The sequence below is a fragment of the Puma concolor genome, chromosome C1, assembly GCF_028749965.1.
Source record: "Puma concolor isolate L17-30 chromosome C1, mPumCon1.1.hap2, whole genome shotgun sequence".
Taxonomy (NCBI): domain Eukaryota; kingdom Metazoa; phylum Chordata; class Mammalia; order Carnivora; family Felidae; genus Puma; species Puma concolor.
In genome coordinates this window covers 188,345,187-188,366,624 of record NC_141674.1, presented here as the reverse complement: position 1 = coordinate 188,366,624, position 21,438 = coordinate 188,345,187, and the positions used below count along the sequence as shown (strand labels likewise).

Below are 21,438 nucleotides of genomic sequence, written 5' to 3'. Positions count from 1 at the left end.
TTTTACTTCATTTTAAAGACACAGTCTCATACTTTACCTTATTTTTGTAGCCCTCAACAATTGGATCCATGGCTTTGACAGAAGGGGCATTGTGTCAGCATGATCTCATCAGGGTTGTTTATAGTGATCTTCATCCTCAGAGGGAAACATTCACTGCACAAAACCGGTAATGGTCAAAACTGTAGATAGTAATAATTATTAATTTATGCTTAATAGTTAACTCTAATTACTTTGGTTCAAGTTTGGTGAGAAAAGAAGCAAAAGGTTTAAAATGTCATACTAGTGAAATACATTATAGTAGTGAAATACCTATCCATCTAATGCATGGTACTGTGTGTAGTCATCTTGTGTAAAGCAAAATAAAACTAAAAGTGTGGGCATAAAGTCAACCAAACCAAGGTTTGTGTTCTAGCACTATATGTTAAAAGGTCTCCCTCTCACGCAGTTTATTTATTCTCTATACCTTGCTTTCTTCAATGCAGAATGGGTTAATAGAGTACCTACCTTCCTGAAGTTAGGCAAACTGAATGCATAGTCCCCGAGACTTCCCTTACTTCTGACACTAACTGCAAGTTTGGGAGGGTTCCTATAACCTCTCTTAGGTTTGATAACTCACTAGAAGGACTCAGAGCTCACTGAATGAAAGCTGTTTTATTCACAGTTAAGGTTTATTACAAGAAAAGGAAACAGATGAAAATCAGCCAAAGGGAAAGATGCATAAAATAGAATCAGGAGGGTTCCAAATGCAAAATTTCTATTGTCCTCATCCATGGAGTCAAGATGCCTCCTCCTAAAAAAAAAAAAAAAAAAAAAAAAAGGGATGCATTCCTCCTCTCCCAGCATCAGTGTGTGACAGGATAGAGTCAAGTTCAATGTCCAGACTTTTCACTGGGCTCCATTATTGTAGATATGACTCATTAGATTTATTTGCTCACATGGTTGATCTCCGCCTCAAGGGTGGTTGAGGCTGTGTGACCCAAAGCCCCACCCTAAATCACATGGTGGTGGTTGTTTCTAGTGTGGCCAGTCCCGACCTTAAACAAAAACACTCCTGTCAGGTATGACATAGGTTGCTTCCTAGCGGGGAGGCTAGACTTCTTTGGGCAAGGCCAAATTCTTTACTATACAGACTATGCCTTGGCCATCGGCCAAGTCTTTTAAACAAAAACAATCATGTTTATCTGGGCATAAATATGACAGACACATTTATATGACAGACATAGATAGCAATGTGATCATTATGAATAAGCCCAACATTTGAGGAGCCAGTGTCAATTAGGGATAGATTTGAAGAAACAACTGATTTATTCTGTAAAGCCACTACATACATACTCATATTTTTGTACCAGTTTGAATGTTTTCTATGCTGCTCTACTCCATCTGCTGCTATTTGTACCTTATGATAAACTTGAGCAGAAATATTGATCATAGAAATTAGTTGATGATTAGCTAAGTCCAGTTTTTCCCTCAGGCCAGTCATTTTTTACTCACATTCATCCTAAAGAGGCTTTAACTCAGTTTACCAATACATCAATATTAGTATTATAACCTTACCAACCATGCCAGTGTTACACCATATCACAGAATGACAGTAGGTGTGACCTGAAAAATAAGAGGCAGAGATACTGGCATATTACTAGAGTCTTAGTTAACTATTACTGCAGTTCATCCTCATATATTACCAAGATGTCTCCCAGAACAATGCCACTTAGATTTGCAGGCTTCTGTTTGACTTTATCAGGTTCTAAAATCAGGAGTGGTCTCACCAACATATGGTTTCACCCTTTCAAGAATCTGATGTACCAAGAGACAGTGTCGTCTCTTGCTTTTAACCTCTCATGGTGGCAGTGTAATATTGAATTTCTCTCATTACATAATCCATTTATTAATTCCTTTATCTCAACTAAACACTCTGACCTGTCTCCATTTGTACCCAAACTTTTCTACTTTAGAAGGGATGTTAAGTTTGGCCACTGTGCTGGTCCAGATTGCTGGCAGCAATATTAGCCTAGCGTGTGCCTCCCCTCAGTCCACTTCCATCCCTATAGGTAGATTTACCTAGGTACAGACCTAGTGGGCTCTTGACACTAGGTGATACATCTGTACTCAGTGTCAGCCCAGTTTTGCCAGATGAGATGATGGCACAACGCACCCCATCAGGCTCTTGGGAATTTTGAAGATACAGTTATAGTTTCTTGCTTAGAAATCCTCTGCTTCTGGCACCTGCACTTGCAGCCCTGCTCCTAGACCAATGCTTTAGGTAGAAAAAGAAAAGTTGAAGTGATGTGGGGAAGAAAGAAGTATAGTTATACCACCATGTTCTGAAGAAGTATGTAGTCTTACCAACATTATCCTACCCACTGCTTTCCACATCCTTAACCTCATATTAACATACATGATTGTTGTGAGGAATAAGTGAGCTGATGCTTGGCATAGTGCCTGGCATGCTTACCACATGTGCCTGGCACATAGTGAATGTTAGTCATACTGTCATTTGTTGTATAATATTTTATGTTTGTAGTAAAACAGTACTCTTGTTGGTTATAACATTTGAGTTATGGAAGGAATGTAAAATTAGACAAATTTCCACAGTCATTTACCTCTGGTGCTTCAGTCTGGAATTCTGGTTCTTCCTTTGGGTCTTGCCAATATTACATATATGATAGAAAATGCGTTGGCTTTCCTTGCATCCTTACACATTGTTTTGGAATTCAGCTTTAGTGATCATCCTTTATTAGCCAGCAGAGTGCTGTATAACACTTGGGGAAGGCTTTATCCCAACTTAAAGTAACAGCTTAATTTTTTTTTTCTAGTTATATTGGTTTACTTAAATAATTTCACAATATTAAATTTACATTAAAAGAGTGGTTCATAGTGTAGTCTGCAGATTGATTTCCATAAAAATCATCTGGTTACCTGGTTCCTTTTTTGTTTTCTAACTCTAATTTTTGAAAGTATAACATTGTATACTTGTGGTAAATTTTAAATAGAAGAGAATATAAATAGATGAGAATAAATGGGAATACAAAGAGAATAGTATGTGTCCTCTTCCCTCTTCCCTCCATTTCTACCCTCAGTAGTTAAAATGTTAGTCATTTTGTTGTGTGTCCTTTCAGAATATTTTAATGCATGCAAAAGCACATATTCAACTTTAAACACATGCAGGCCCATACACACTGGGCTCCATTATACATATTGTTCTGCAACTTTTTTCCATAAGAATAAATCTTAGGGGTGCCTGGGTAGCTAAGTCGGTTAAGTGTTCAACTCTTGATCTCAGCTCAGGTCTTGATCTCAGGGTCGTGAGTTCAAGCCCTGAATTGGGCTCCGTGCTGTGTCTGGAGCCTACTTTAAAAAAAGGCGGGGGGCAGGGGGAAATAAATCTTAGACTTACTTCTATAACAGCATATAGAGATCTCCATATTCTTTTTTAATGACTACTTAGTATTTCATTATATATATATGTATATACATTCATATATATATATACACACACATATATATATACACATACATACACACACACACACACACACACACACACACACACACACACACACGTACATACCCTGTCGGTTCTTAGTATTTCATTATATATATATGTATATACATTCATATATATATATACACACACATATATATATACACATACATACACACACACACACACACACACACGTACATACCCTGTCGGTTTTTTAGCCAGTCTTACATTGACTAAAATTTAGGTTGTTTTACTTTTTTGCTACTGTAAACAATATTGCAGGGAACCTAGTTTTGTTTTGTTTTTGTATATATATATATTTGGTGCATAGGAGCACCAAAGTTATCTGTAAGATAAATTCCTAGTGATGAAATTGCTAAGCTAAAGATTGTCTCCTTTTTCACTTTGAGTAAGTATTTCCAAATTACCCTCCCCCTGAACAACTACACCAGCAATATCCTACTAGTAGTTTGAGAAGGCCTATTTCCTCATACTGACCCCCAATAGTGGGTATTTAAAAAATTTTTAATCTTTGCCAATTGATCATTAAAAATTGATGTTACATTGTTTTATTTGTCATTCCCTTAATTATGACTGGGCGTAAACACTTTTAATATATTCATCAATTATTTTTCCTGACTTATGAAATGCCTATTCATGTCCTGTCTCCATTTTTCATATTGAACTGGATATTTTTTCCCCTAGTGATTTGAAAGAGTTTTTTAAATATTGAGAAAACTGCACTGTTTTACACCTTGCACATTTTCAGTTAATTATTAATTTTTACATTATTTTTAATTAAGGTATACTTCATATACATTAAATTCACCCCCTTTAAAGTGTACAATTCATTGATTTTTAGTATATTTACAAGATTGTGCAACTACTAACACTGTTTAATTCCAGGACATTTTGGGGCACCTGGGTGTCTCAGTCTGTTGGGCATCCGACTTGCGCTTAGGTCATTATCTCACAGTTTGTGAGTTCGAGCCCCACGTCAGGCTCTGTGCTGATACCTCAGAGCCTGGAGCCTGCTTTGGATTCTGTGTCTCCCTCTCTCTCTGCCCCTCCCCTGCTCATGCTTTGTCTCTCTCTCAAAAATAAATAATAGAATATTTAAAAAGAAATAAATTAATAATTCCAGGACATTTTTATCACACCAAAAAGAAATTCCCCTTTCCTTCCCTCCAGTCCCTGGCCACCACAAAACTTATTTTTCTATCTGTAGATTTCTGTCTATTCTAGACATTTAGTGTAAATGGAATTATGCAATATGTGGCCTTTTGTGTCTGACTTTGTAGCATGTTTTTAAGATTCATTTATGTGGTATTGTGTATTTAGTACTACCTTCCTTTGTGTAACTGCATAATTTTCCATCATTTTGATATACATTTTATTTATCCATTCATCAGTTGATGGACATTTGGGTTATTTCCACTTTGGGGCTATTTCTGAATAATACTGCTGTGAACATTTGTTTATAAGTTTTTATATGAACATACATTTTCATTTCTTTTGGGTATATACCTAAGAGCAGACGGTTAGGTCATTTGATAATTTAATGCTTAACTTTTTAAGAAACTCTCATGATGTTTTCTAGAGTAAGTGAACCATTTTACATTCCCACAAGCAAGCATCCATCTCTTGAAGTGTAGCCATTGAAGTGGTTATGAAATCTGTTATCTCACTTGTGCTACTGTTTTCTTTGTTTTTTGCTGTAGGTTTTAGTTTTTTGTTATTTAGTTTTTGTACAGTCTACTATATCAAGAATACTCACATATACACATGCAGATACGTATGTTTTTCATATTTAAACATGCATTCACTCTATACAGTTTATGAAGAAAAACTACAGTCTCCAGCTCCTCCCTACCCCCTCTTCCACTTCTCCTTTCCAAGGTATTATAACAACTTTTAACCAGTGGTTCTCAACCAGAGCATTTCTGCCTCCCAGCAAACATACGGTAATACCTGGATATTTGTTTGATTGTCACAGCTAGGTAGGAGGGAGGGCTGCTGTAGGCATCTGATATGTAGATGTTGCTGCTCAACCATCCTGTGATGCTTGGGCCAGCCTCCCACAACAAACACTTATCTAGCCCAAAATGCCAGTGGTGCAAAGCTTGAGAAATCTTGCTTTTAACTGACTTTCTTAATATTTACTCTTTAAGTAACTTGCTGCTTCTTAATTTTTGAGTTTGGGATATTATCTAATAACTATCTCTATGAAAGATAAAGATTTAGCTCATTTTCTCTCTCTTCCTCCTGTCCTCTTGATATAGTTCTGCTTAACTGTGGGGAACTCATTTTTCAAATTTATTATTATCAGTGACCACGGTTCATTTTAAGCTTCCTTGCTTTGTATGACTGAGGTTTGTAATTAATTGATTACTTTTCCTTTCCTGTGGACCTTTTTGTTTTACTTGGAGTTCATAATTGTCCTTTTTTTCTTTATTATCTGCTTTATAATTCAGCTCCTATAAATTCTCTATCAGTTGTCTAAATCTCCTTTTAAATTTTCATTCATATCAATTACTCTCCCAATTTCATTTTCCTACGAAAGGAGTTCCTGGAGCCTTTCACTTACTTTAATCTGGGCTGTGTTGCCCTCTCTGCCTGGTATACATTTAGTATCTTGGGATCTCCCTTCACTCTTTTTTTTTTTTTTTTTTTTAATTTTAGTTAACATACAGTGCAATATTGATTTCTGGAGTAGAATTCAGTGGTTCATCACTTACATATAACACTGCTCATCACAAGTTCCCTTTTTAATACCCATCACCCATCTAGCCCATCTCCCACCCACCTCCCTCCATCAACCCTCAGTTTGTTCTCTGTCACCAAGAATCTCTTGTGGGGGCGCCTGGGTGGCTCAGTTGGTTGAGCATCCGACTTCGGCTCAGGTCATGATCTCACAGCTCATGAGTTTGAGCCCCACGTCGGGTTCTGGGCTGACAGCTCGGAGCCTGGAGCCTGCTTCAGATTCTGTGTCTCCCTCTCTCTCTGCCCCTAACCCACTTGCATCCTGTCTCTGTCTCTCTCAAAAATAAATAAATATTAAAAAAAAAAAAAAGAGTCTCTTGTGGTTTGTTTTCCTCTCTTCTCTCTCTCCCTCCCCTTCCCATGTGTTTATCTGTTTTGTTTCTTAGATTCCATATAGGAGTGAAATCATATGGTATTTTTCTTTCTCTGATTTACTTATTTTGCTTAGCTCCATCCACATGGTTGCAAATGGCAAAATTCCATTCTTTTTGATGGCTGAGTTAATATTCAATTATATATATGTATACCACATCTTCTTAGCCATTCATTAGTCAGTGGACATTTAGGCTTTCTCCATAGTTTGACTATTGTTGATAATGTTGCTATAAACATGAGGGTGCATGTATCCCTTTGAATCTGCATTTTTGTATCGTTTGGGTAAATACCTAATAGTGCAATTGCTGGATCACAGGGTAGTTCTGTTTTTAGTTTTTTGAGGAACCCTTATACTGTTCTCCAGAGTGTCTGTGCAAGTTTGCATTCCCACCAACAGTGCAAGAGGGTTCCCTTACTCTGCATCCTCACCAACACCTGTTGTTTCTTGTGTTGTTAATTTTAGCCCTTCTGACAGGTGTGAGGTGATACCTTGTTGTGGTTTTGATTTCTATTTCCCTTGATGATGAGTGATATTGAGCATCTTTTCACGTATCTGTTAGCCATCTGGATGATGTCTTTGGAAAAGTGTCTATTCATAAATTCTGTCGATTCATTTCTGCAGTGGATTATTTGTTTTTTGGGTGTTGAATTTGATAAGTTCTTTATAGATTTTACATACTAACCCTTTATCAGATATGTCATTTGAAAATATCTTCTCCATTGCAAAGGTTGCCTTTTAGTTTTATTGATTGTTTCCTCTGCTGGGCAGAAACTTTTTATCTTGTTGAATTCTCAATAGTGTATGTTTGCTTTTGTTTCCGTTGCCTTTGGCGATGTATCTAGTAAGAAGTTGCTGTGGCCGAGGTCAAAGAGGTTGCTGCCTGTGTTCTCCTCTAGGATTTTGATAGTTTCCTATGCACATTTAGGTCTTTCATCCATTTTGAGTTTATTTTTGTGTATGGTGTAAGAAAGTGGTTCAGGTTCATTCTTTTGCATGTTTGTCCAGTTTTCCCAACACCATTTGTTGGAAGAGACTGTCTTTTTTCCTCCCTTCACCCTACTTCTGGGAATTCCCTTTGTCTTTTACCTTTGTGGATCTGTTTACTGTACCTATATCCTCATTCTTTTTTCCTAGTATTCTGAAATTCCACTATGATATTTCTTGGTGTAGGTTTATTCCCTCCATTGTGCTGAGCACTGGGTGGACCTTTTTGATTTGGAAACTCATGTCCTTTATTTAGACTGGAAAATTTTCTTGAATTATTTTTGTTAATTAGTTTGGCTTCTCCATTTTTTCTGGCCTTTTATTGTTTTTCTTTTATTTATTTGGTCTTTTACTTTCTAAGGGTGGTTTTATTATTTGGATGTTGCAACTATTGGAATGGTCCTCTTTTCCCTGCCATCTGCCATATCTTTTTCCTTTAGCTTTACTTTCTGTGATATTTCCTCAACTTCATCCACCAGTCTTTTTCTTGAGTTCTTAATTTTGGCAGTTAGTTTTCTAAGTAGTCTTTTTAAAGAGATCCTTAATTTTTCCTAGAAACAACATCTTCTCTTAATTTGGGGGAATATTAATGATAATGTATTTATTCAAAGTTTTTTTTTTCTCCTTGTATATTCTATGTTTCCTCCAAATTATGCCCCTATCCTTTCTTTATTTCTTTATTTTGATTTCATTTCATGTTAGTGGAGTTCTTCAGATGTCTGGTAATCCTCCCCACTCCTTATACTATGGAAGACTAAGGAAAGGAAATAAAAAATGAGCAGCTCTGACTTTGTGAATAGGGCTAGTTGACTGTGAACTTCACTGAGCCATTCAGTTGGATAACTTCCCAAGTCTATATACCTCTATGTCTTTCCTCTTAGAGTGGTCTAATTCCCTAGAGAAACTCTTTCAGTCTCTTCGCTAGAGGGCTGGTTGCTAGCATTCTAGTGACCAAGGAGGGAAGGAGAACTTGAGGTTTCAGTATCCAGTACGAAATACTTTATTTTCCTTTTTTCCGTATGGTATCTGCCCCACTCCAATGCCCACTCCAAACCACAATTATTAATTGCTTGGTGGTTCCCAGGTAGAAATTTCTTTTTCTTTCTTTCTTTCTTTCTTTCTTTCTTTCTTTCTTTCTTTCTTTCTTTCTTTCTTTCTCTTCCTTCCTTCCTTCCTTCCTTCCTTCCTTCCTTCCTTCCTTCTCTTCTTTTTTTCTTTTCTTTTTTTTTTTTAAGTTTATTTATTTATTTTGAGAGAGAGAGGGAGAAAGAGAATCCCAAGCAGGCTCTGCACTGTCGGCATAGAGCCCGTTGCAGGGCTCAATCCCACCCATGAGGTCATGACTTGAGCTGAAATCAAGAGTGAGATGCCTAACCCACTGAACCACCCATGTGGCGCCCACATAGAATTTTCTTTAATCCTTTAGAAAAGTAAGTCTTCAATAAACCTAACTATTGAGATGGAGAAGGAATCTGAAGATATGACTGCTTCCAAGTCAGACTTTCAACTCAGTTTTTAACTTTTTCTTTTGAAATAATTTCAGACTTTTTTTTTTTTTTTACAGAAAATATCTCAAAAATAGTACAAAGAGTTTCTATATACTCTTTACCACCTATAAGAAGCTTTTTAGAAGTACAACTTTCTTGGATCATGCCCTCATAGATTCTAATTGGGTCAGTCTGGGTTGATGCACCAGAATATATCATTCCAGAATGTCCTTAAATAACAGTAGTGTGCATCCAGATTAAGGAGCCACTTTCTTAGAGACTTTAAAAATTAAGAAATATTTATTCATTCAATAAAATTCTTTATAAATTTAAAATAAACGTTTTTGAGCAATTATAACATATTAGACAATGTTGGATACTAGACCTAGGAATGATAAACTAAATGAGTAAACTAAAGTTGCTTATTAGTAAATAGGTACTACGTAGCTAAACACCAGCAATTAAGATTCACTGTGCTGTATTAGAGCTACAAAACAAAGAGAACTGTTTCCTTTAGCTGGGAGAATTAAGAATGGCTTTATATCTAAGGTAAAAATTTGAACCAACATTTGAAACTTAAGCAGTAATTACCCAAGTGAAAAAGTATGTTCTAGTAAGAAAGAGCAGCCTCTATAAAAGCAAGGAGTTACAAAAAGTTATGATGTAATCATGGAGTGGTAGGAAGATTGATGTAGTGTGGTATACGAGGTAAGCAGTGGAGGGAAGTAAGGTTGGAGAGGTAGGTTTTGAGGGTGGATTTTAAAGGCCTTTTGTGTCATGATTGGTTTGGATTTTATCATGCAGTCAATAGGAACAGTGGGTTAATGTGATAGGGGAGTCATCTGTTTAAGCATGATGGCTTATTTTTGGAGGAGGAAAATATAGATGGTAGCAATTAATAAGGAAGATGAAAACAGGGAAATCATTGAGGAGGATATCACAGCAATCTGATTGAAAAATCATGACGGTCAATATTAACACATTCTTGTTATAAACAACCACCAAAGAAATGACTTACTGTAGTCTCTGGTAGAAATAATTGTTTGTAATCCTTTTCCTTTGTTTATTTTTTCTAGGTTTGAAGTCCTGAGTTTTCTCATGTTGTGTTATAATTCTGCTATTGTGTATATGCCTGCTTCATCTTACCAGTCTCTTTGTCGGATGGGCTCCAGGTGAGAATAATAATTATCATTAGCCTTCATATTCATTTATTTGACAAATATTTATTGAACGCATTTTCTGTAGTAGGTGCTGTTCTAATTTTTGGTAATATAGCAGTAAACAAAACTCAAGGAGCTTACATTCCTGTAGGAATTCTTATCATCCCTCACGTATCATGACTTCTTAAAAGTATTTTAGCATTAAAGAAGTAGTTTCTAGCTGAACATCAAGTCAAGCCAAGATGTCTTAAATTTAGTTTGGCTTAGTAATACACCTAATCACTAATAACTAATCACTTAGTAATACACCTAATCACCTGACTGGATGCCCAGTTTTATAAATCCCTTTGAGAGCTTTGAATAATAGTCCTATATGTGGAGAAAGTCTGAAGGAATGTGAAGTTTTTCATTTATATATTTCACAATAACTGTGCTTTGAATAAAATTAGCAATAGCATTAATCATTTATATGTCTCATTTGTATTTGTGTGTTCCAGTCTTCACTAATTCAGAATTTCTAATAATTTGAGTTCAGCTGAGCTGAAATTTAAATGTCCAGTATAGAAAAAAAATTTAATATAAGTTAGTTTGGAGTCAGAGTACCTTTTGAGTCACAGAATTTCAATTATAAAAAGAACCCTGAGTTCATTCTGTCCAACTGATTTTTTAAATTTTTAAAAAATGTTTATTTATTTTTGAGAGAACGTGAATAGGGGAGGGGCAGAGAATAGGGGAGGGCAGAGAATAGGGGAGGGAGACACAGAATCCAAGGTAGCCTCCAGGCTCTGAGCTGTCAGCACAAAGCCTCATGTGGGGCCTGAACCCACAAACCGTGAGATCATGACCTGAGCTGAAGTCAGACACTCAGCCAGCTGAGCCACCCAGGTATCTCTCTTTTTACTTGAGGAAACTGAGTCCCCTGAAAAAGGTTAAATGCTCTACAGTAAAACCTTGGTTTGGGAGCATAATTCATTCCAGAAACATGCTTGTAATCCAAAGCACTTGCATATCAAAGCAAATTTCCCCATGAGAAATAATGAAAACTCAGATGATTCATTCCACAACCCAAAAATATTCAGATAAAAGTGATTACAGTACTGTAATATAAAACAAAATAATAAAGAAAATACAAAATATAAAGAAAAGTAAATTAACCTGCACTTACCTTTGAAAACCTTTGTGGCTAGTGTGAGTGAGACGAGAGAGGAGAGGATGACTTTTACTATCACTAATGGAATCGCTGCTGTCTATTGACTCAGTGGAATCTTTTTCTGCATGGGGCCCATTGTATATATGTTGTGTTGTGTACATGTTGACTACAGTACAGTATTAATAAACTCTTGTCATATACTGTATTTAATGTAACTGGCAGTAGGGCAGCAGAGGAGAAGGTCTATATCTGTAGACGGCCTGACCTAGAAGGAAGCAAAGCATTCGTAAGCTTACTCTTGTGTGGAAAAGCAAAGGACTGTCCACAGGTGTTTTGAAGTGACAAAAAACACACTAGTGCCAGTTGTGGGCACCTTCCAGCGTTCTGAAAAATCACTAATTTCTGCCAAACACTGCAGCCTGAGACCAAGCATCTGAGCGTCAAGACAGTCACCCGCCCACAATTCCACAGCAAGAGAGAGAGAAGAACCCTTGGCTCAGTTGTGATCATGTGACATCTGGTATCACGTACTACTCGTATTGCAAGACATCACTCATTTACCAAGTTAAGATTTTATTAGAAATGTTTGCTTGTCTTGTGGAACACTTGCAGAACATGTTACTCGCAATCCAAGGTTTTACTCTATTAGTTTTCTATTGCCTTGTAACAAATTGCCATGTACTATGAACGTAACAGCTAAAATAGCACACATTTATTATTTCACAGTTTCTGTAAGTCAGGAGTCTAGGCATGCATTAGCTGGGTCCTCTGCTTAGGGTCTTAGAAAGCTGTGTTTAATATGTCAGCTGAAGGTACAGTTTTATCTGAGGCTCAACTGAGGTATTGTACACTTTTATTGGCAGAATTCTGTTCTTATAGTTGTAGGACTGAGGGCTTCAGCTTCTTGTTGGCTGACTGCTAAAGGCCAGCCTAGTTCTTTGCCACGTAGTCTTCTCTACATAGGCAGCCTACAAAACGGTAGCTTGCTTCTTCAAAGCGGAGAGAGACTCCAGCGAGACCTACATGCAGCCTTGTTATATAAAATAATCACATACATGTAGTCACAGAAATCCCATCACCTTTGCCATATCCTATTGGTTGGAAGCAAATCACAGATCCCACCCACACTCAATAGTAGGTGATATATAGGGTGTGAATACCAGCAAGGGAGGGATCATACAGGGATTCATGGCCCTACAAGAGACTGTCCACTCCCAAATGTTTTGCTCAAGTTCATACTGTTGTGTTAGTGGGAAGAGAGTGTGGTCCTATTTACAACAAAATTGTTTTGCTAATTGGGGAAAAATGAATCTAATTAGCTACAAGTTTGATTTTATAGATTCTCTTAAAATAGCTGTATTATTTTCACTTGCCTGTAATATGATTAATGACTAACAAAATTCTTGTCTCTAACCTAGATACTGTTATCAAGAGAGTATACTGTTTAAGTACTTATTGCCTATCTACAGATAAATTTATTTATAGGGGTGCCTAGGTGGCTCAGTCGGTTAAGCATCTGACTTTGGCTCTGGTCATGATTTTGTGGTTTGTGGGCTTGAGCCCCGCGTCAGGCTCTGTGCTGACAGCTCAGAGCCTGGAGCCTGCTTCGGATCCTGTGTCTCCCTCTCTGTCTTCCTCTCCCCCACTCATGCTCTGTCTCTCTCTCTCTCTCTCTCTCAAAAATAAATAAACATTAAAAAAACATTTTTTAAAATATTTATAAGCGACCTATCATTGATTCATGAAAACAATTCTGCCAAATCTGTAATTTTTGTGGCACTTTATTAACAGAGTTTCTTAAGAGCAAAAATGATGGCAGAATTTAGTGGTCCTCACACTTTTGTTCATATATCCCCTAAAAAATTTTGACACACTGTGTAGCTGTTACACGTCTTAAGTTAACATTAAAATTTTTCATTTTATCTTAAATAGTTGCAAATGGTATGATTTCTGGCATGTACATATTCACAAAATAAACCAAATAATTGTTAGGTCAGTATTTTAAATGTTTATAATGTAAATACCCACCATAATCCATTTGAGGAATAGATGAACAAGCTTTTAATAATCTAACATTATTTCTTTTCCTCCTTGAAATTGATCTTCCCTACTACTCTGCCCACATAATTTTATACTAATATAATGCCATACTATGTTTACAAGTCTTTTTTTTTTTTTTTTTAATTTAACCATTGTAGGTTTTGTTTTGTACTTTTTTTTTAAGCAGGCTCCACACCCAGCATGGGGTTTGAACTCAGAACCCTAAGATCAAGAGTCACATGCTCCACCAGCTGAGCCAGCCAGGCATCCCTATGCTTATAAGTCTTTAATTGATCTCTTAATTGTATATCTCTGCTACAAAAATATATGTGTAAATTGAGATTTAAAAAAAATTTCCCGAGACTGTAATGCACTAAACACTGAAAAATTTCTTCTGGACTCACCATTATAATTATTCTAACAAACTAATTGATTAAAATAATATAAGTACATTACAACTTTGATAATTATTCAACATAACTTTTCTGGAAGCATTTCTTAATGAGATGAAGACAGAAGCTTATTTATGGCACTTTAATTAAAAAATGGCCTCATAGAGCACCTGGCTGACTTAGTGGGTACAGCGTGTGACTATTGATCTCAGGGTTGTGAGTTCTAGCCCCATGTTGGGTGTAGAGATTACGTAAAAATAAAAGAAAATAAAAAGCCCTCACAAACATCAGTATTTTGAAATGTCCCTTAATTTGTTTTGAAATTTCTGTATCTCCCACTAATTCATCCTGATACAATTTGGGACATGTAAGAATTATACATTTGTTTTGTAAAGAAGGAGAAGGACGACAGAGATAGTTAGCTATTTGAGAAAACTTGTTGCTTTTATTGAGACGGTTCTCTAGAATGTATGCTTCATGAGGGCACAGATTTTATTTTTATCTTTTTGTCTATTCATAACTGTATGCGTAGGCCCAGGACAGTGACTGGCACATAGCAGGTACTCAGTAAATATAAGAGGGATGAATAATTGAATAAGTGAATTTATGGAAGGAAAAATGTTTAATGAATCAAGAAATCATACATGGCAAATTCCATCTTTTCCTAGGGTTTGTGTGAGTGGGTTTCCACGGCAACATGAAAAACACTGGAAAGAACTCTGTGGTCGAATAGTATTGGATCCCGAATTCATGGTGCAACTCCTCACAGGGGTTTATTATGCCATGTAAGTAGATAGACTATAAAACTCAGTGAATTGTTCCTAATGTTTGGAAGCTTAATATTTCTCTTTTGTCCTTATCAGTTGTACAATACTGACTCTTATTCCATGAAGGACCCATTATCTTCTCTTTCTAATATGAATTCCTTATAGTACTTTTTAAAAATGAATTGTACACTTGTTATTTAAATAACAATGATTAATAATAATGATCAAAGACAATTTTTAATTGAGATGCAATTGAAATATAAGATTTATTAATTTTAGATGCACAACCCAATGATTCAATATATTTTATATTGTGAAATGATTACCTCAGTAAGTTTAGTTAACATCTGTCACTACACCTAGTTACAGATTTGCCCTCGAGATCTGTCCATGTTGTTGCAGATAGCAGGATTTTTTTGCTTTTTTATGGTTGAGTAATATTTATTGCCCCGCCCCATGTGTGTGTGTGTGTACACCATATTTTCTATTTTCTTTACCCACTCATCTGTCAGTGAACACTAGATTGTTTCCATGTCTTGCTTTTGTAAATAATGCTGCAGTGAATGGGAGTGGAGATGTCTTTTCGAGTTCAGTGATTTTGTTTCCTTTAGATATGTACCAGAAGTGGAACTGCTAGATCATATGGTAGTTTTATTTTTAATTTTTTGATGAACCTCCATACTGATTGCCATACTGTTGCTGCACCAGTTTACATTTTCATCAATAATGCACAGGATTTCCTCTCTCCACATCCTTGGCAACACTTATTTCAATATTGTCTTTTTGGGAATAGCCATTCTTGCAGGTACAAGGTGATATCTAATGGTTTTGATTTGCATTTCCCTGATGATTGGTGATTTTAAGTACTTTTCATGTACCTGTTGGCCATCTGTATGTGTTCTTTGGAAAAATATCTATTCAGGTCCTCTGCCCATTTAAAAAAAAATTTTTTTTTTAAGGTTTATTCATTTTTCGTGGAGGGACAAAGCATGAGTGGGGGACGGGTGGAGAGAGAGGGAGACAAAGAATCCGAAGCAGGCAGGCTCCATGCACTTAGCTGTCAGTACAGAGCCCGACGCGGGGCTCGAACTCACAGACTGCAAGATCATGACCGGAGCTGAAGTCAGATGCTTAACTGACTGCTTCCTCTGCCCATTTTTTAACCAGATTATTTGTTTTTTTTAATGGTGAATTGTTAAGTTCTTTATATATTTTGGATATTAACCCATTATTGGATATATCATTGCAAATACCTTTTCCCATTTAGTAGATTGCCTTTTCATTTTCTTGGTGGTTTCCTTTGCAAAAGCTTTTATTTTGGTGTAGTTTCAATAGTTTATTTTTGCTTTTATCTCCCTTGCCAATGAGGACATATCTAAAGAAAAAAAAAATGTTGCCAAGGCAGATGTCAAAGAAATTGCTGCCTATGTTTTCTTCTAGGAGTTTTTATGGTTTCAGGTCTCACATTTAGGTTTTAATCCATTTTGATTTGATTTTTGTGTTGATGTAAGATGGGGGTCCAGTTTCATTGTTTTGCATGTCATTGCTCAGTTTTGCCAGCACCATTTATTGAAGAGACTTTCCTTTCCCTGTTGTATAATCTTGGCTCTTTGTTATAAATCAATTGACAACACATGCCCAAGTTTATTTCGTGGCTCTCTTCTGTTTCCATTGATCTATGTACGTTATATATGCCAGTACCCACACTGTTTTAATTACTATAGTTTTGCAGTCTAGTTAGAAATCAGGAAGTGTGGGGCGCCTGGGTGGCGCAGTCGGTTAAGCGTCCGACTTCAGCCAGGTCACGATCTCGCGGTCCGTGAGTTCGAGCCCCGCGTCGGGCTCTGGGCTGATGGCTCAGAGCCTGGAGCCTGTTTCCGATTCTGTGTCTCCCTCTCTCTCTGCCCCTCACCCGTTCATGCTCTGTCTCTCTCTGTTCCAAAAATAAATAAACGTTGAAAAAAAAAATTTTAAAAAAAAAAAATCAGGAAGTGTGATGCCTCCAGCTGTGGTCTTTTTTTTTTTCAAGATTGTTTTGGCTATTCGGGGTCTTTTGTGTTTCCATACAAATTTTAGGATTATTTCTATTTTTGTGGAAAATATCATTGAAGTTTTGATGGGGATTACCCTTAATCTGTAGATTGCTTTGGATTGTATGGACATTTTAACAATATTAATTCTTCTAATCCATGAGCATGCAATATCTTTCCATTTGTGTTTTTCTATTTCTTTCATCTGTGTCTTATATAAAAATTTAAGTGTACAGTATATAGGTCTTTCATTTTCTTGTTAAATTTATTCCTAGGTACTATTTTAATGCAATTATAAATGGAATTTTTTTCTCAATTTCACGTTCTTATAGTCCATTATTAGTGAATATAAGTGCAACAGATTTTAAATACTGATTTTTGTATCCTACAACTTTATTGAATTCACTTATTCTAATAATGTTTTTAGTGACATTGTTAGAGTTTTGTATAAATACCGTGTTATCTGCAAATAAAGACAGTTTTACTCTTTTCTGATTTTGGATCCTTTAATTTCTTTTTCTTGCCCAATTGCTATGGCTAGAATTTCTAGTACTATGTTGAATAAAAGTGGCAAGAGTAGGATCCTTGTCTTGTTCCTGATCTTAGAGAAAAAGCCTTGAGTTTTTCACCATTGAGTATGATGTTAGCTGTAGGCTTGTCATATATGCCTTTTGTTATTGTCAAGGTGTGTCCCCTGTACACTCACGTTGTTGAGTTTTTATCATGAATGGATGTTAAATTTTGTCAAATGGTTTTTTTTGCACCTATTGAAATGATCATATGATTTTTATCCTTCATTTTTTTAATATGGTGTATCATATTGATTGAATTGCAGATTTTGAGCCATATTTGCACCAAGGGATGAATCCCACTTGATCATGATACATGATCCTTTTAATATATTGTTGAATTTGGTTTGCTAATATTTTGTTGAGAATTTTTTTGTTCATCTATGTTCATCAGGGATATTGGCCTGTAATTTTCTTTTCTGGTAGTGTTCTTGTCTGGTTTTGGTATCAGAGTAATGCTGGCCTTCTAAAATGAATATGGAAGTATTCTCTCCTGTTGTTCGGAAGAGTTTGAGAAGAATTGGTATTAATTTTTCTTTAAATGTTTGGTAGAATTCACCTGTGAAGCCACCTGGTCCTGGACTTCTGTTTGTTAGCAGGGTTTTGATTAGTGCTTCGATTTCCTTACCAGTAGTTGGTCTGTTCAAATTTTCTGTTTCTTCATGATTCAGTCCTTGTAGTCTGTGTGTTTTTAGGAATTTATCCTTCTTCTAGGTTGTCCAGTTTGTTGGTGTATAATTGTTCATAGTAGTCCTTTTAGTACTTTTTAAATAGCCAAAATATAACTAGTCATTAAATTAGAGTCTGGAAGTAGGTCAGGCTTTCTTTCTGGAAAACTATGTCTATCTACATAGTTCATAACCTAAGTTTTCATAAATGCATTTCAGTAGATTACCCTAAATATCAACACATGATAAAAGCCAATTATGTGAAAAGACATCTGTAAACTATTTTAAACATTAGTAGATAAACATTAGATTTCAAAAATCTTCATTTTGTACTTGTAACCAAAAGTAAGACAGTTTGGAAATGAGATGATACAAATATTAATGTGAAAACTTGTTTTAGAACCAAAATAGTAGGACTTGGAACAATAAAAATGTTGTTGAAGATTAGAGATACTTGCTAAAGATAGTAAACAATCTGCTTCTCCACAGGTATAATGGGCAGTGGGACCTTGGCCAAGAAGTCCTTGATGACATCATTTATAGAGCTCAGCTAGAACTTTTTTCTCAACCACTATTGGTAAGTTATTATATTTACTTTTTATTAAACATACCTATGCCTGAAAGGGGCACTAGTGAATAAAGATATTCAGTATATAAGATATGAGGCAATCTAAATCATAGAGGGGAAAAGGTTTATTCTGTAACATTTGGTTAACTTTTGGAGAGAAAACAAAATTTATTTGGATCGTCTTCTACCACATATCAAAATAAAGTTCAGATAAATTAAGAATCAAATGTTTTGAAATCCTTTAAGAAAAGAAAGAGGAAAAGGTTAGAAATACTAAAATTTCTAGAGTTGGAAGGATTTTCTAAGCTTAAGAGATGGGACAAGTCCCTCAAAATAGGTTGGGTTTTGTTTTAGTTTTTGACCACATAAGCATCTAAATTCTAAACCACCAGTTTTTTAAAAACAAAGTTAATATGTATTGTACAAACTGAGAAAAAGATTCTCAACAAGCATGACAAGAAAGCCAATTAATATTTTGTTCTCTATAAAAAGATTTCATACTCTCCCACAAAATAAATATATTTCCAAAAGGTAAATGGTCGATCAAAAAGCAAATGCGAACATGTAGTAGTGGAGTAAGGAAGGCATTCTTCCCTTTACCAGTAGCAGTATAACGCAATTCCGAACCTCCCCTTATAGAAGTAGTTCAGTCATGTGTGTTTTCTTTAACCCACTACCTCATATCTAGCACAACATCCCAGAACTACTTTGAATTTTTTTAATGTATTATAAAATGTATAATATCCAAACATTAGTGTTATTTTTAATCTCAGAGGAATCAAAACAATAAATGTTTTGGGGCACCTGGGTGGCTCAGTCGGTTAATAAGCATCTGATTCTTGATTTCGGCTCAGGTCATGATCTCATGGTTGTGAGATTGAGCCCTGCTTTCGACTCTGTGCTGAAAATGTGGAGGCTGCTTGGGGTTCTCTGTCTCTCTGCCACTCCCTGCTTGTACATGTACATGTGTGTGCATGCTTGCTCTCTCTTTCAAATTAAATAAACTTAAAAAATTCTTAATTAAAAAAGATGTTTCACAGCAGAGTATGATTAAGTTTTTATATATGCAAGGGGCACCTGGGTGGCTCAGTCAGTTGAGCATCCGACTTTGGCTCAGGTCTTGATCTCACATTTCATAGGTTCGAGCCCAATATCGGGCTTTGCACTGATAGCACAGAGTCTGCTTGGGATTTTCTGTCTCCCTCTCTCTCTGCCCCTCCCCTGCTCATGCTGTTTCCCCTCTCTCAAAAATAAACACTGAAAAAAAAATTTTATATTCAAAAATTTATGCTAAAGAAAATGCTAGCTTGTGTAAGTGGTCAGTCAGGCAGTGTACAACTGTTTTTTTTAAATCTAGACAAGACAGAGGCAACATACAAATCTAATGGTCATCAGGTGATTCAACTGTGGATGGTTTTTCTTTGCAAATTTCTGTGTTTTCTGGGCTTTTTGTAGTATTATGATGGTATTTTAAGAATATTACTTGTGGAGGCGCCTTGGTGGCTCAGTCAGTTAAGCGTCCGACTTTGGTTCAGGTCATGGTTTTGTGGTTCATGAGTTTGAGCCCTGCGTCTGTGCTGACAGCTCAGGGCCTGAGGCCTGCTTGGGATTCTGTATCTTCCTCTCTCTCTGCTTCTCCCATGCTCATGCTCTCTCTCTGTCTCTCAAAAATAAAATAAATGTTAAAAAAAATTTTTTTAAGTATTATTTGTGGTTTTTTACTTGTAACACTTTAAGAGCACAATTAAAAAAAATTTTTTTATGTTTTATTTATTTTTGAGAGCAAGAGAGACAGAACACGAGCAGGGTAGGGTCAGAGAGAGAGGGAGACACAGAATCTGAAACAGGCTCCAGGCTCTGAGCTGTCAGCACAGAGCCTGACGCGGGATTGACTCACAGATCATGACCTAAACCGAAGTCGGACGCTTAAACGACTGAGCCACCCAGGTACACCAAGAGCACAATTTCTAAAGCTGTTTTCTTTGTACCATTTTTTAATATCTTAATACAAATATAAATTTATTGAGGTAGCATTTATAATAATTATTTACTATTTGAATTTATTTTTTTTTCTCTCAGGTCAACATGCCTAATTTTACCCTAAGGGTCACATTAAAATAAATGGATAAGAAGATAAAATAATTACTTCATAATAATAATACCCTGCATTTGTGATATTCTTTAAATTCATACTTTTCTCCTTGTAGCAGTTTTATAAATTAAGTAGAGGTGGCATTTCCAAGGCAATATAAGTAAAGAGATTAGTAATCTCTAATCTTAGAGCAATCCTTTGTTGTGGGGGGACCTTTGAGGGACCCAACAAACAGCACTCCTTTTCTCTATTAAAATTTAGAGGCAGATGATAGGTAAAATAGTTGGCAGAGAAACAAGCCTCATCTTTATTCCTGATAAAAGCTAAATTTAAAGACTTAACTCCCCACCCCTCAGTCTGGATGTTGGAATAGCCTCCTGGAGAAGTTTGAATTGGCAGAACTGTCACACTTGTCCAGGAGGCTGCATTTTACTTGTCCTTTCCAAGTATAGAGGAAGGGAGAAAAACAATTCTCTAGCTCAAGATCTTTGCTAAATTAGTACTTCCCAGTTAAGAAACATGCACCAGTTGGGGCAGCCTGGGGGCTCATTTGGTTAATCACGTGACTCTTGATTTTGGCTCAGGGCATGATGTTAAGGTTCGTGGGTTCAAGCCACGTGTGTCAGGCTCCGTACTGTCATTCTCTGTCTCCTCTCTCTCTGCCCCTCCTCTTGCTTGCACTCGCTTTCGCTCCTTTGTCCCTCTCCCTCTCTGTCTCTGTCTCTCTCTCTCTCTCTCTCTCTCTCTCTCTCTCTCTCTCTCTCTCTCTCACACACACACACACACACACACACACACACACACAGTGGTGAAACAAAATGCCAGCCATGTTTAGGCAAAATTTCTCCTTATGGTAACAGAGTGGAGAAAAGGCTAATTTTTTTTTATCAGAGATTAAATTTTGCATG

The 21,438-nt window shown here is 36.3% G+C and overlaps 1 protein-coding gene across 7 annotated transcripts in view; it reads left to right on the top strand.

Annotated features, from left to right (window-relative positions):
* HYCC2 (hyccin PI4KA lipid kinase complex subunit 2) overlaps window positions 1–21,438 on the top strand; it is a 91,612-nt gene that overhangs the window by 56,516 nt on the left and 13,658 nt on the right. For all 7 annotated transcript variants that reach the window (XM_086719249.1, XM_086719252.1, XM_086719250.1 and 4 more), the window contains 4 exons: window positions 51–166; window positions 10,171–10,266; window positions 14,505–14,621; window positions 18,360–18,447. In XM_086719249.1, coding sequence (XP_086575375.1) covers window positions 51–166; window positions 10,171–10,266; window positions 14,505–14,621; window positions 18,360–18,447 — 417 coding nt within the window. The remainder of the gene's footprint in view (window positions 1–50; window positions 167–10,170; window positions 10,267–14,504; window positions 14,622–18,359; window positions 18,448–21,438) is intronic.